The 15942-nt window shown below is 41.1% G+C and overlaps 1 protein-coding gene across 1 annotated transcript; it reads left to right on the top strand.

The window, feature by feature from the left end:
- Positions 1-1645: 1645 nt before the first annotated feature.
- Positions 1646-13341, top strand: LOC133516576 (ATP synthase subunit gamma, mitochondrial). Its single transcript, XM_061849579.1, has 8 exons — positions 1646-1805; positions 1985-2155; positions 2970-3048; positions 3579-3636; positions 5736-5893; positions 7346-7510; positions 10524-10622; positions 12275-13341. Exons 2-8 carry the CDS (start codon positions 1995-1997, stop codon positions 12440-12442), a joined length of 888 nt encoding a protein of 295 aa, XP_061705563.1. The 5' UTR covers positions 1646-1805; positions 1985-1994; the 3' UTR covers positions 12443-13341.
- The last annotated feature ends 2601 nt before the right edge of the window (positions 13342-15942 follow it).

Here is a 15942-nt window from a genome sequence, read left to right as displayed (position 1 = left end):
TAAAAGGTTAGAAACCCCATCAAATCCTACAATAAGTAATAATGAACTACCTGTTGGTTGTTGGTTATGCATGCATGAATTATCTCAGATGATTTTTTGGCCCCAAACCTCAAGCTGCTGAACTACAGGCATTGTTTCTCTTTTGCACAGGCTACATCATTTATCAAGCCCATTTAAAAGACAAATTCAGTGCTCCACTCATATGGTTCAAATTGGAGATAACATGTTTGGGTAATGTGACAGGTAATTATATTCAAAGGTAACAAAAACCTGTTACATAAATATGCACATGTGCAGAGCACCAACATTGCCTTTTAAATGGGCCCAATGTGTTTAGAAAACTGTGACAAATCAGGTAGCCACCACAGTGCACAAAAGAAGCAATGCCTTTTAACAGCTTAGGGCTTGAGGTCAAAAAATCATTTCAGATAATTCATACTATACTGTTATTCTATGCACTTCTATAATTGTTTGAAACACATATTAGAAGGTAAACAAACTTTCGAGATTTTTATCCCGATATAATTTGACGGGCAAAGTTGAAGGCATCAGACCTCAGGGCCCACCTCCTACTAGATGGTGTGCTCAAATCACTGCACCTATGCAATTAATACTGCACAAGGCCATGCACTTCGCGAGGAATAGGAGCCTATGGAGGAATCTGGTCTGTAATAGAAGGACATGATATCACGATTCTCAGCATTGAGGGACCAACTGAAGAAGATTGATCAGAGTATGAATGTTCCCAAATATTTACAATTATTTATTTTAACCATTTATTGATTTGATGGTTATTGTTGTATGAAAGGCGAGATCAAGCAATTTCATAGTTAAAACTCATGCCTTGATTAGCCTGCGGACTTGTTAAAATTGACAATTCTACTATGGATTGATACAATAACAAAAACAATGTCAGTTTTCACATTAGAATATATTTTACAATTACCCTTAATTAATGCCATACAAATAATACTGAAACGTTAATCCTTCCACTCGTCCTCTTCTGTGGTATTTTCCGTTTCCAACATTTTTGAGGCAGTAGAATCTTCCTCATCCAATCTCTTGAAAAGGGAAGTCAACAATTTCTTGTTCAAATGATCGGTCTGGCTTATTTCCCGAGTTGGCTGCTCTTGAATTAGTTCTGGGTTCACTGGGTGGGTCTTCTCTGGTTCAGGCATTTTAGAAACAAGAGATTTCGATGAGTAATTGTAATAAAAACAAAAGAACTTGTAAAAAAGTACACACCTATAAATTGGTCATAAAGTGTAACATGTACAAATTACGTTGAATACGATATAAGCATTGCTACTATAGAGATTTAAAACTTCTGAAATTGGTCGGTTTAAGCCCTCGTTATCGGAGGTAACGCTCCATTCCACGCACTTTAACATCTGGTGACGTTTTAATTTTTTTTGAATGCATACGAGCAAATAATTATTATGGCTCCTCTACATGATGGCCCAGCGTAGGCCAGTCCAAGGGACGCATTTATGCGTTAGAGGGAGCAAGTGATACTGCTATCTCATTCCACCGCATAGCTGCGTCCCTTAGACTGGCCTACCCTGGGCCATCGTGTAGAGGTGCCCTTACATTAATTTAAAATAATAATTTAATTTATATGTAAAACAATACATTTTCAAGTTTTTAGTGGTCAAAAAATATTTAAACATTTATTTCACCCTGAGGATATTCTTGATTACGTTCCGTAAACCATGAGTTTTTTTTTCTGTGGCTATCCACGAACGACGTTTCCAACCAGCGACATTATCGTCGGCTGGTGTACTTGACCAAAAAAACCAATAAAAGTTAGTATTATACCAATTAAATCTGCACATTTTCCTTCACAAATACGTGTTCAGTACAAACATTTAGAAATTGAGTGCTTATAAACCATTAAACTTGTTTCAATGTCGGCGGATCAGGGTGTCAAATTCTTACATAACTGCACCTAACCTGCATTTCTATCATCTGATTTTGATTTCAGAGCCGTGAAAATGTTGGGACGTATCGCGCCTGGTGTCGCCCAGGTGACGGCGGTGGTCAGTCACCAGCAGAACAGGAATATGGCCACTCTAAAGGCCATTTCCCTCCGTCTGAAGTCCGTAAAGAACATTCAGAAGATCACCCAATCCATGAAGATGGTGTCCGCTGCCAAGTAAGTACAGATGTAGACGGGGTGTTTGACGGCCGATTTAGTACCTGGACTAAACAGTATACATGTCAAACCAGTCATAGACTGAACTTAGATACTTATAAGCTTGAATGATCAGTCAAGGTTTGAGAAACTGGTACACATAAGTAATAGTTACTTAGTTTGAGTAAAAAGTTCAGTATTAAAATTGTTTCATGCCAGTTATTTGTATATCCTTCTAAGCAGACCAAATTTTATAATTTAAATATTTATTTTTGATATTGTATGGCAATGAAAGTGTTTTTTAGAGTATGTTGGATACAAATAAGTATTTTTGCCTGATGGTAAACAATTACTACCATAACATAAAGTTCCTTGCTACTCCAGGGTTTTTGAATCCTTTTTGCTGAACTATGTTCATTCATTCTCGAACGGTGAAACTTTTACCATGACAAAATCATACACTCAAAATTTCCAAGCTATCCAAACTGGAAAACTTTGATTCCTGTCAAATTTTAAAGTTTGCAGTAGAGGCCCTAGGGCCGTGGAGCTATAAAGCTGATATCCTTTACCGGTATTTTAAAAAAACTGCTTTAGACTACGGGTGAACCTAGGACTGGCTCATTCCTCCTTCCTTCTTATTAATATTTTTTAAGTAGTTGTATTTAAGGCTAAATATGTGATACTATTATCTAAATTGTATTTAATCCAATTACATGAAGAAAAACTAATAGAACTATCCAATCTTTATTAACGTATTTAATTTGCACATTTACATAAACCATTATTTCTGGACCAACAAGAGCTGGTTCATTATTGAATGATGTTCATATTCCAGGTACACCCGTGCTGAGCGTGACTTGAAGGCTGCGCGCCCGTACGGAGAGGGTGCTGCCCAGTTCTATGACAGAGCTGAGGTAATTATAACTTCAAGGAAGTTCGAGTGGTCTCCACATTGGATGCAAATCTGCATACTGCTTCAGTTTCCGAGCTAGACACCGTCATTTAAGTTATAGTGATTTTCCACTCTCACGCTGGAGTTTGGCAGCCATCAGAGTTGGTCAGAGACGCAGTTTTCATTTTTATGTAAAATACTAATTACAAATTAATTATGAAAAATATGTACCACCGTAAAACCACCCAACTATAGTCCAATACTGCAACTATGGTCCACAAGTTCAAAAGGAAATTAAGTATCTATACCATTGTTCCTTGTGGTTTACTCCTAGTTTTACCTTTCATTTATAAACATACTTTGCCTTAGAACTACAAAAATATAGTAAAATACACACCTGAACGAGAAAAATTGAGTTTATTTGTGGACCATAGTTGAGAGCTTTGAACTTTAGTTGGGTGGTTTTACGGCATTTGTTTTCTTTGTTTTATAGTGTTTTGTTTTGTGCATAGTGTGACACAATTTAAAATCTTTTAATTAATATTTCCACAGGTCCAGGCACCTGAAGATGAGCCTAAGCAGCTCTACATTGCCATGACCTCCGACAGAGGTAAGTCATCAGTATCAAAATACTTTTAACTTTTTTTGTTAATGAATAAATACAAATTCAATGAACAATGCAGCCTGTCCCTTTTTTGCTACAATGCAACAGAAGTTAAACAAGAGGACACTGTAGATACACTGGAACCGTCCCACCTCCAACAGACTAATGCAAAAGCGGGCGCAGTGGCGGAAAGTTAGATTTCGTACCATTCGGTGTTGAAACTTCAGGAAACTCATGGACCTAGGTCCATGGGGTCCCAGCGCGCACAAGTTTTTTGCAGAAATAGATTCGCGAAACGTCTGGTTGACGTAACTGGTGACCGAAGAGCCGGCGGCTTCCTCGCACAACGTATCAGCATTGCGATACAACGAGGAAATGCCGTCAGCATCCTTGGTGCATCCTATGTTAGCTAAGCTAGTCCTAATTATCCTCTGTAAGCCTTCCTGTTCAAGCCTTGGAGACCCTCTACATCTCTAAAGATAATTTAATATCTTTTTCTATATTTTATCTCTGACGCTTAGAGACTTATACATCTCTAAAGAATTTTAGTATTTGTTGGTTTTATTTTTTTATCATAGTTTTTTTTGTGTAATTTGACATTTAGAGACAGTATACATCTCTAATAAAGTATTTATTATTTCGTCGGTTCCATACTTGTAATTGTTTTTTTGTAATTTTTATTGTTTGTAAAAATGGACATGTAACTAATCCAGCATAACTACAATAAGTAAATAATCCAGTAAATAATCCGGATGTACTGTTCGGACGCGGCCTGTTCGTCCCGGGGTGGCGTCCCTGTCCCCCGGGCCTGACGCGCTGCCCGCGCGGCGCCCGGCGCGCCTGTTCGCGGGGTGCCCCGCGCGCACCCGCCGCGCCGCTAACTCACCCACGACTCGGGCGCTCTCTCTCCTTAATGTCATGTCCATTGTTGCCCCGCAGATTGACATATTCGCGGATAGTGTTGGTGGTTTTGGTAAAAAGCTATCAGAATTCCTTAGCCAATATTTGGCCTCAAAAAACTGACTTCTATTTTTAATAATTTAATTATAATGATGATGATTTCTATTTGACTTATTTAATTTATTTAATAATCCTATATTTAATATTTCTGCAAATAATGAATTGTGTTTTAATGTATATAATGTAATTTGTATTGTATATCCTACTGTAATCTAGTTTGTAAGCGATGTGGTGTACCTGTTAGCTTATAAATGTCTAATAAATAAACAAATAAACAAACAAATGTAAAAGTGCCCCTGTGGCCTATTTGCTGAATAAATGTTTTGATATTTGTATATATTGTTATTGTAAATAAAATGATTATAAATAAAAGCTGGCAACACGCATATGACATCTTTGGAGTTGAAAGCGTCCAATATTAGACTTATGACTGTTTATTATCAAAAAAGGTATATGCTGATATTAACTATTTGAAAAGAGAGGGATAATGATGATGATATCATGAAACGGTGTGTATTCGATGGCGACCGTATTTGTGTTAATTCATATAGATCGTTTCATTTATTATATTTTTAAATAGAATATTTATCAACCGACAAAATATAAGTCTATACACGTGGCCAGCTGCGGTATCATGGTCGCATTTTTATCACTTGTCAAGTCATGCGTCACTTTCGCACTTACGTACTTGTTAGAACGTGACAGGTATGATGACAGATGATAAAAAACCGACCATCTTAGCCAGGCTGTATGAATAAAACCATTTGCGATATATTTTACCATGTACAGTTTTTGTTTTATTTTACATTTTAAACGACAGGTTTGAGAGTTTTGAATTTAGAATTCGTGGTCTTACAATAGTAACATTTTGAAAATCAAGGCAATATTCTGTGCCTTTTTACTTAAAAAAAAAAACAAAAACTTTTTTTTGTCTATTATAACTGACATTTGTTAAGCATGTTTTCTATTATGTTATTATTGTAAGTTGTTATTTAAATAAGGTATTTGGAAGTGTTTAGCTTCGCTATTGCTATCGCTATTGATTCGTATCGTCATGTTAATAAAGGTTAGATTTGACAAATCGTGGATGACACGACTACACGAGCTATACCGACTCTAGGATTCTACTCTCATTATTTCCACAGGTCTGTGCGGCGCCGTCCACACCGGCGTCTCCAAGGTCATCCGTCTCCGCCTGGCCGAGCCCGGCGCCGAGAACATCAAGGTCATCTGTGTTGGCGACAAGTCCCGCGCTATTCTGTCGCGTCTTTACGGCAAGCACATCATCTCCGTGTGCAACGAGGTGAGTTATTAAGTATGTGAAGGTCATCCTTTGGAGGTTATCAAGTTCTTCTCCGTTGGTGATATGTCCCGCGCTATTCTGTCCCGTCTGTACCGGAAACCCATTTTTCTGTGTGCAACGAAGTGAGTTATTAACACGTGTAATTTGCTCATTTAAGTATGTGAAGGTCATCCTTTGAAGGTTATCAAGGTCTCCGTCGGTGATACGTCCCGCGCTATTCTGTCCCGTCTGTACCGGAAGCACATCATTTTTGTGTAACGAGGTGAGTTATTAATACGTGTAAAATAGTTTGTCAAGGTCATCCTTTGAAGGTTATCAAGGTCTTCGTCGGTGACAAGTCCCGCGCTATTTTGTCACGTCTGTACGGGAAGCAGATCTCGGTGTGCAATGAAGTGAGTTTGTGTCCAGAAACTATTTGGATAGGGTCAAAGTCGACTCATGATGTTAATGACGTTGGATTAAATATTTTAGTCTGATGGTCATTAATTAATTGGGGTTGCCATACGTCCAGTGTATACGGGACTGTCACCGTATTTAAGTATCGCGTCCCGTAATTTTACTCGTCCCGTTTTTCTTGTCAGCATATTCGCGGATTTCCTTTCATGGATTTCCATGTTGTTCTGTATGCGGCGGTTCTATGCCAGGTCGACCCTGCCGTCTTTCTAATATCGTCCGACCAGCTGGTTCGTCGTTTTCCGTCACCTCGGCTTCTCAGGCGAGGTCTCCAGAACGGTACTCGCTGGCCCCATTGGTCGTCATCCCTGCGACAGATATTGCCGGCCCATTCCCACTTCAGCTGCGCAATTCTTTTGGCGATGTCGGTAACTTTTGTGCGTTGGCGAATGTCCTCATTCCGAATTCTGAGCATCGCGTGCTCCATAGGTGTCTGTGCCACTTTTAGCTGGTGGACCCTTCCGACAGTCAACGTCCATGTCTCGCATGCGTAGGTCATTACTGGGATGCATTGGGCGAAAAAACCCTGGTTTTCAGTGACTGGGATTTTGGACTTGTAAACATCGCCCAGCTTGCCAAATGCGCCCCATCCCAATTGAATGCGCCTACTAATTTCAGGATCCAAGGGGTTATCGTCGAGAGTTATTTTCTGTCCCAAATACTACCCTATTGTCCCGGATTCGTTCTGAATAATTATGGGAACCCTATCAATAGTGACCTCAAAATGATCCCCCTTGGTAATCTAACTTTGATTTCCAATGATTTCATTTCGCTTTTACGTATTCAGAATATTGACATTAAAGTGCTTCATCTACAAGATTACGTCCCTTTTGCGACCTTGTCCTCAGCCTTACCAATTTAATATTTTCATAAGAATGTGACGTTCCACCCACACTGCCACTTGCCAAGTAAGCATAAGACTAACACATATTAAGGTCATGTCATCAAACATAACTTTATTAATATGGGACCATCACTATATCAATAACATATTTTCAGATCGGTCGCCTCCCCCCCACCTTCCTGGACGCCGCTAAGCTCGCCTCCGGCATCCTCACCTCCGGCTACGAGTTCGGCTCCGGCAAGATCATCTACAACAAGTTCCGCTCCGTCGTGTCCTACGCGCAGGCTGACCTGCCCCTGTTCAGCAGGAAGGCTGTCGAGGTAGCTATATCACTGGTGACATGACTGTAGACCTCCGGCATCCTCACCTCCGGCTACGAGTTCGGCTCCGGCAAGATCATCTACAACAAGTTCCGCTCCGTCGTGTCCTACGCGCAGGCTGACCTGCCCCTGTTCAGTAGGAAGGCTGTCGAGGTAGCTATATCACTGGTGACATGACTGTAGACCTCCGGCATCCTCACCTCCGGCTACGAGTTCGGCTCCGGCAAGATCATCTACAACAAGTTCCGCTCCGTCGTGTCCTACGCGCAGGCTGACCTGCCCCTGTTCAGCAGGAAGGCTGTCGAGGTAGCTATATCACTGGTGACATGACTGTAGACCTCCGGCATCCTCACCTCCGGCTACGAGTTCGGCTCCGGCAAGATCATCTACAACAAGTTCCGCTCCGTCGTGTCCTACGCGCAGGCTGACCTGCCCCTGTTCAGCAGGAAGGCTGTCGAGGTAGCTATATCACTGGTGACATGACTGTAGACCTCCGGCATCCTCACCTCCGGCTACGAGTTCGGCTCCGGCAAGATCATCTACAACAAGTTCCGCTCCGTCGTGTCCTACGCGCAGGCTGACCTGCCCCTGTTCAGCAGGAAGGCTGTCGAGGTAGCTATATCACTGGTGACATGACTGTAGACCTCCGGCATCCTCACCTCCGGCTACGAGTTCGGCTCCGGCAAGATCATCTACAACAAGTTCCGCTCCGTCGTGTCCTACGCGCAGGCTGACCTGCCCCTGTTCAGCAGGAAGGCTGTCGAGGTAGCTATATCACTGGTGACATGACTGTAGACCTCCGGCATCCTCACCTCCGGCTACGAGTTCGGCTCCGGCAAGATCATCTACAACAAGTTCCGCTCCGTCGTGTCCTACGCGCAGGCTGACCTGCCCCTGTTCAGCAGGAAGGCTGTCGAGGTAGCTATATCACTGGTGACATGACTGTAGACCTCCGGCATCCTCACCTCCGGCTACGAGTTCGGCTCCGGCAAGATCATCTACAACAAGTTCCGCTCCGTCGTGTCCTACGCGCAGGCTGACCTGCCCCTGTTCAGCAGGAAGGCTGTCGAGGTAGCTATATCACTGGTGACATGACTGTAGACCTCCGGCATCCTCACCTCCGGCTACGAGTTCGGCTCCGGCAAGATCATCTACAACAAGTTCCGCTCCGTCGTGTCCTACGCGCAGGCTGACCTGCCCCTGTTCAGCAGGAAGGCTGTCGAGGTAGCTATATCACTGGTGACATGACTGTAGACCTCCGGCATCCTCACCTCCGGCTACGAGTTCGGCTCCGGCAAGATCATCTACAACAAGTTCCGCTCCGTCGTGTCCTACGCGCAGGCTGACCTGCCCCTGTTCAGCAGGAAGGCTGTCGAGGTAGCTATATCACTGGTGACATGACTGTAGACCTCCGGCATCCTCACCTCCGGCTACGAGTTCGGCTCCGGCAAGATCATCTACAACAAGTTCCGCTCCGTCGTGTCCTACGCGCAGGCTGACCTGCCCCTGTTCAGCAGGAAGGCTGTCGAGGTAGCTATATCACTGGTGACATGACTGTAGACCTCCGGCATCCTCACCTCCGGCTACGAGTTCGGCTCCGGCAAGATCATCTACAACAAGTTCCGCTCCGTCGTGTCCTACGCGCAGGCTGACCTGCCCCTGTTCAGCAGGAAGGCTGTCGAGGTAGCTATATCACTGGTGACATGACTGTAGACCTCCGGCATCCTCACCTCCGGCTACGAGTTCGGCTCCGGCAAGATCATCTACAACAAGTTCCGCTCCGTCGTGTCCTACGCGCAGGCTGACCTGCCCCTGTTCAGCAGGAAGGCTGTCGAGGTAGCTATATCACTGGTGACATGACTGTAGACCTCCGGCATCCTCACCTCCGGCTACGAGTTCGGCTCCGGCAAGATCATCTACAACAAGTTCCGCTCCGTCGTGTCCTACGCGCAGGCTGACCTGCCCCTGTTCAGCAGGAAGGCTGTCGAGGTAGCTATATCACTGGTGACATGACTGTAGACCTCCGGCATCCTCACCTCCGGCTACGAGTTCGGCTCCGGCAAGATCATCTACAACAAGTTCCGCTCCGTCGTGTCCTACGCGCAGGCTAAAAACTGCGCACAATTTAAAATTCATTTCGGAATATTGATGTTTCTTCCCCGCGTTGTCCCGGCGTTTTGCCACGGCTCATGGGAGCCTGGGATCCGTTTGACAACTAATCCCAAGATGGCGTAGGCACTAGTTTTTACGAAAGCGACTGCCATGTGACCTTCCAACCCAGAGGGTAAACTTGGTCTTGTTGGGATTAGTCCCGTTTCCTGACGATGTTTTCCTTCACCGAAAAGCAACTGGAAATATAGATGTATCGACATATTTTGATATATACACTGAACAAAAGTACTTTTCCATGTTGAAAATTTCGCATGTTTCCGACGGTGCATTAGTGTTGCGTGTTACTTTGCATTTCGGAAAGATTTAACTCCCAGTTTGATAATATAGGTATATGTACCTTACCTGAATCTTATATACACTAATACTAAACATACCCGTCCACCCCTTCCCAGAAAAGCCTATAAACGGCTTAGTCGTTTATCGAATAGTCCCAACGATTAGCTTTCCCTTTGAATTCCTTACCCGTTCATTTGACTTAGCTCTAGGAAGAGGTTCCCCTTTCCGAGATACCGCTAAAATGAAAGGGTATCCCCTTCCTAATTCAAAAAATTATGGCACCTGTGCTGTCAACGCGCTAGACACCCAGTCCTTCATTTTAAACGTAAAAGAGCAATATTCGATTCTATTTTTACAAAGAGAAAGTTTAAAATGGCATATAATTTAAGAGGTTAGCGCTCAGGAACGGGTCAGCTGACCCGTATTATGAAGCGCTTAAAAATCCAAATGCAAGGGTTTTACTTAGCAACGGCTCTGGTAAGCAAAGCCTTACGAAACCCCTTCTAAAACCCTCGAAGGGGATACCAGATCGGTCCCTAATACTGAATACCTATTTATTGTCCAGGCGGCCCCGAAGCTGGCGGTGTACGACTCGCTGGACTCGGAGGTGCTGCAGTCCTACATGGAGTTCTCGATCGCCTCCATGCTCTTCTACGCTCTCAAGGTTCGTTTATTTCTATGTAATTTGTCTCAAAGTGGGGTATTCCAGTAAATTTACTTACTGGCGACGTGACGTATGGCAGCATGGCAGTTAACTTAAAAAAGTGCAAAAATCTGTAGATATTGTTCAAGTCAAATTTAAGTCTTAGCTTTATTTTAGTCTTAGCTTTATTTTAGTCTTAGCTTTGTTTTACTTTAGACGACCGGTCTGGCCTAGTGGGTAGTGACCCTGCCTACGACGCCGATGGTCCCGGGTTCAAATCCTGGTAAGGGCATTTATTCGTGTGATGAGCATGGATATTTGTTCCTCAGTCATGGGTGTTTTCTATGTATTTAAGTATTTATAAATATTTATATATTATATATATCGTTGTCTAAGTACCCTCAACACAAGCCTTATTGAGCTTACTGTGGGACTTAGTCAATTTGTGTAATAATGTCCATTAATATTTTTTTTAATTTTTTATAATATATTAGGTGTATTTAGTCTAGTGTATAAAAAGCCATATATGGCAGATATAATATTGAACTGATGAACTCTATTGAAATTTATTAAAGTTCAAATTTAAATAAATATTTTTTAATGACTTGTAAAGCGAAGTATGTAGTTAAGTCACGTACAGTCAGCGTCAAATACTTTGTAGCAGTCAACGTGGCCAAATAGTTGGGTACACCATACTAAATATGTGGTGTACCGAACTTTTTGGCTATTTTGGTTGCTTCAAAGTATTTGACGCTGACTGTACCAGAGGTTTTTTCATTTTGCACCACGCTTGGCATTTTCTTGCTAGAAATCTGTATTTTGACGTTGATGTTGATCTAGATAAGTCTTATTGTCTTTTTAGACTCTGTCTTTTTTTAACTATGTTAATTAAAGAGGGACGCGTAGTCTATCTCGCCGCGAGATACTGTCGCGTCAATCATGTGCTAGCCCGGCTGAACTGTAAACAATTGCAGCATCATCTGCGTCGTGCTTAGCCCTATCTTTATCCCCTTATGTACAGTCAGCGTCAAAAGTAGCGGATGAAACAACGCGTCAAAAGTATCTGATATTCCGTACAACTTTTCCAAATGTAGATAATTTTCTAAAATTCGCATTCATAAATATATCTTTTACAGTCTCAGTTGTTCTATATTAAATATATATTTTGTTAAGCTGTTACAGAATGGTAAATACTTATGAAGCGTTATTTGATCCGCTACTTTTGATGCCGACTGTACCCTCATCTCCAGTCAAAACCTCTCACCGCCGTGAGTCCTATAAAAATGCTGTCTACTTCCATAGTATTCCTCATCATCACTTACCATCAGGTGTGATCGCGGTCAAACGCCTGCCTACCCTCTTCTTCTTCAACCTAGCGTTTTCCCGGCCTAGCGCCAGGGTCCGCTTTCCTACTTAATCTTCTCCACTTTGCCCGGTCTTCGGCATCCTCAGATGTGAGATTGCTCTCCACCATGTCCGCTCTCACGACCTCCAGCCAGCGCTTCTTAGGCCTACCGCGGCCGCGTGATCTAGGGCCTTGGACAGTGAGGTTGAGGCATCTATTTCCGACGTAGTCTACTGGTCTGCGGCTTATATGGCCATACCATCGGAAACGCCTGCCTACGTTCAATAAAAAAAAAAAAAATATTAGACATTTAAATATGTAATTCCAGGAGGGCGCGTGCTCGGAGCAGTCGTCGCGCATGACGGCCATGGACAACGCGTCGAAGAACGCGGGCGAGATGATCGACAAGCTCACGCTCACCTTCAACCGCACGCGCCAGGCCGTCATCACGCGCGAGCTCATCGAGATCATCTCCGGCGCCGCCGCGCTCGAGTAGCGCTCCTGCTGCGGCCGCGGATCCGGTCCGGACCGGCTCGGGACTTGCGGGGCGTCCGTACATTCGAGACTTGCCTGTTTATTATTCGTAAATAAAAAAATCAAATCAAAAATCAAATTGCTTTGTCGAAATTGCTCTAATACAGCTTAATAATTAGATATTGTAAGTATTCAAAGTGTTAGGGTCTGCCATCTTGTGGCCTGAATCGGTACCGTAAACATGTACATTTACCCGTCACGTGTTTTCTAGTGCATAGTAGGTGCTGCCATCTTGTGGGCTACATGGGAACAATAAACATCACATTTACGCCTCGCGCCAAAAATCTGTACGGCTCCTGTGCTGCCTCCTACAGTTCATGCACGCTCCCTATTAGAGTGACTTTCGACCGGAGATGTGCTATGCTTTAAATATAGCATAGCTCAGCATAGCACTCTGGTCGAAAGGCAACCTTACGTTTCACGCCCCGCCATAGTAATTGAACAGTCATGAAAGCAAATAAGCCTGTAGATAAAATATCTTTCTGTAAAAAATATGATATATATCCCCTTGGTATGGTTTATCGCCAAGTAGTATCTTTCTAGCACTATTTGTGCAAAAAAGAAATGCTTTTAACTAGGGGTTCAACAGTCTAAAAAAAGCTTGAAATTCGTTGTCAGAGTAATCATTGTTTTATTTATATTATACTGCCGTTTATGTAATCAATAGAAAAATGTACCATATTCCTGACATTATCGAACGGTGTTCACATTTATTTGTAAAAAACACGCATTTATATACATTACTGGCTTAAACACCTTTTTATAAATATATTTGGACACGGTTAGATGAGGTCCAATGTCGATCATGGTTGGAACTCAACGGTGAAAGTGGTGGTTTAAATAAAGTATCATTTAGATTTATTCGGTATTTTTATTTATAACTTACATTGTAATACCAGTCTTTATAATAGAAAGTCCAAAGAGGACTAAACCCAATTTCTATAACCCTCGCAAAGCTCGGAAACCGGTTTTTCCAAACCATTATCGTTTTCCAAACCATTTTAATTTCGATTTCGTTCTTTAAACCGGTTTCTATGAGAACATTTTCATAGTTCTAGTCAGATTAACCGGTTTAGAACAAAATACCGGTTTCGCCTTTGTAGATGTTTTTGTTTACGCGGCACCACCAGGCCGGCTCGTCGCTCGTCGAATAAACCGGTTTATTTAGGTTACAAGAAAGTTCTTAAATTGTTTGCGTCTTATTAAAATCAAAATAAACCGATATTGGCAGCTATTTTTAAAACCGAGCCTTGTCTGAAAGTTTTCTTACATGAACAAAATAAATATCCTTTACAAAATTTCGAAATATAAATCTATAAAGACGCTTTTAAGACAAAGGCCATAAGGCGTAAAAGAGTGCAATATATTGTAACACAAATTCTGACTCCATACGTATTTCCTTAACCGTGACATATTTCAACTTTGAAAATTACATTATTGACAAGAAATGTTTCTGATAGAAATGTTACTGCATAAAGGACAATGGGCACTTTTGTATGGGGAGTGTCCCATGGATGTATACTGTTGAGACATATGTCGTTTTAAAGCTCTTAATCGTAGTATTATTTTATTGTATGGCACCAACCTTGGACCACTTGCAGGGACCGAGCTATATAAAAAAAGAAGTTGCGCATATAAGCAGTTATATTTCCTTATACGCGGGATATAAAAAGTTTTAGCGAATTTTATTCGAAAGAATATAAAAAATGCTTTATGTTTTTTGTATCAACACCAATGATAAAGTATTTAAAGGGACACAATGTACAGTTTAAAAAAATCGTCATTCTAAAAATTACTTGATACACAGCGAAATAAGAGTGTATACAAATGCCATGTATATCATGTGAAAAGTATTTTTATAAGCTATTTTTCGTATAATATAACTGGGGTCAAATCGTTGCAGGGACCAAAATAAAACCATTTAATGAGTTAATTAATTGTAGTTAATTACGCCTTAACTTTTCTACTCAACGCCAGATGTCGCTCTAAAGCAAAATTCTACTTGACGTAAAACATTTATACATAGCGGTAATCTCGTCAGTCTTACTCCATCATTTTAAAAAGTATAGACTAGTTTATGGATTTCTAAAGTTATGTCAAGATGACTCTGAATGTAATATTGTCAACAATAATTGTCAAAACACGCAATTTAAAATATTCAACATTGTAATTACAAAATAGTATATTTCTAATACGCTATAATTTTCTCCAATCGAAAGGCACTCCATTCCATTGATCTCAGAGAGTATGCTCCTTGATGATCTTCACTATTCATGGGGTAGGTAAGATAAAAGTATTATTTTTTCTCGTATAGCTGCTATATAGCGTTCGACTCCATGGAAAATAAAGGCTCCAAATTATATAAAAAATATAGCATATATACAAAGTATATAATATATAATACAAAGTGCAATTTAGATAGTATTCCAGAAAAAAAATGTGCCAATGTAAATGCTGAAAAGTTTCCTATCGTATTGTCGAACAAATTCATATCTACTTCTGATCTACGCGACCTTAGAAGTTTGGATTGTCCTACCTAATCATTTTACATTTTATTGTTTTCAGAACAAGAATTATTTTACTTCCCACTGTCTATGTAAGGGGACTTAGAGCGGATTCATACTTTACTATACGTGTCGTGTCGAATGATAGTCCCTATGTCAGTTTCTCCAATTCTATTTTGCGTTGGATAAGTTAAAAAAATAATTAAAAATATGTGTTACCGTATTTTTATTCGTGAAATGTTACCTATATTTCTAAGTTAATGATTGTACTATACTTCCAAAAATATGTCTGACAAACATTTTACATGAAAGCCATTTTTCCATGTAAAAATGAACTGTTATTGGGACCATCTTCTGAATTTATGATAATTTATTCATATTTTAATGTACTCGGGTAATATTGCAGACATTATATCAGCACCAAATAAATGCTGTGAACCAGATATAATAATATATTAAGTGGCGAATAACGTTTCCAAATCGCATTTTCTTTTGACATATTTTTCTTTTTTTTTTTGCTCTTTTTTTCACGACCGGTTTGGCCTAGTAAGTCGATGATCCTGGGTTTGAATCCCGGTAAGAGCATTTATTTGTGTGATGAGCACAGATATTTGTTCCTGAGTCATGGATGTTTTCTATGTATTTAAGTATTTGTATATTATATATTATTATGTCGTTGTATGAGTACCCACAAAACAAGCCTTCTCGGCTTGCCGTGGGACTCAGTCAATTTGTGTAAAAATGTCCCTATAATATTTATTTATTGTTATTATTATTGTATGTCCGGTAACAGAACTCCCCAGGAGCACTCGGGTGTGTAAGGTTGCTACTCCCCAACTTATTATAATTGTTATTACTTTCAGCATTTTTAAGTTGTTCATCGGACACTGAGGCCATTGAAGTTTCAAGCTGGCGGCATCAAAATGGAGTACCTAGGTACTGTTTCAAATAAATGGGT

Source organism: Cydia pomonella, chromosome 3 (genome assembly GCF_033807575.1).
Source record: "Cydia pomonella isolate Wapato2018A chromosome 3, ilCydPomo1, whole genome shotgun sequence".
Classification (NCBI taxonomy): Eukaryota; Metazoa; Arthropoda; class Insecta; order Lepidoptera; family Tortricidae; genus Cydia; species Cydia pomonella.
This window is presented reverse-complemented; position numbering and strand designations above follow the sequence as displayed.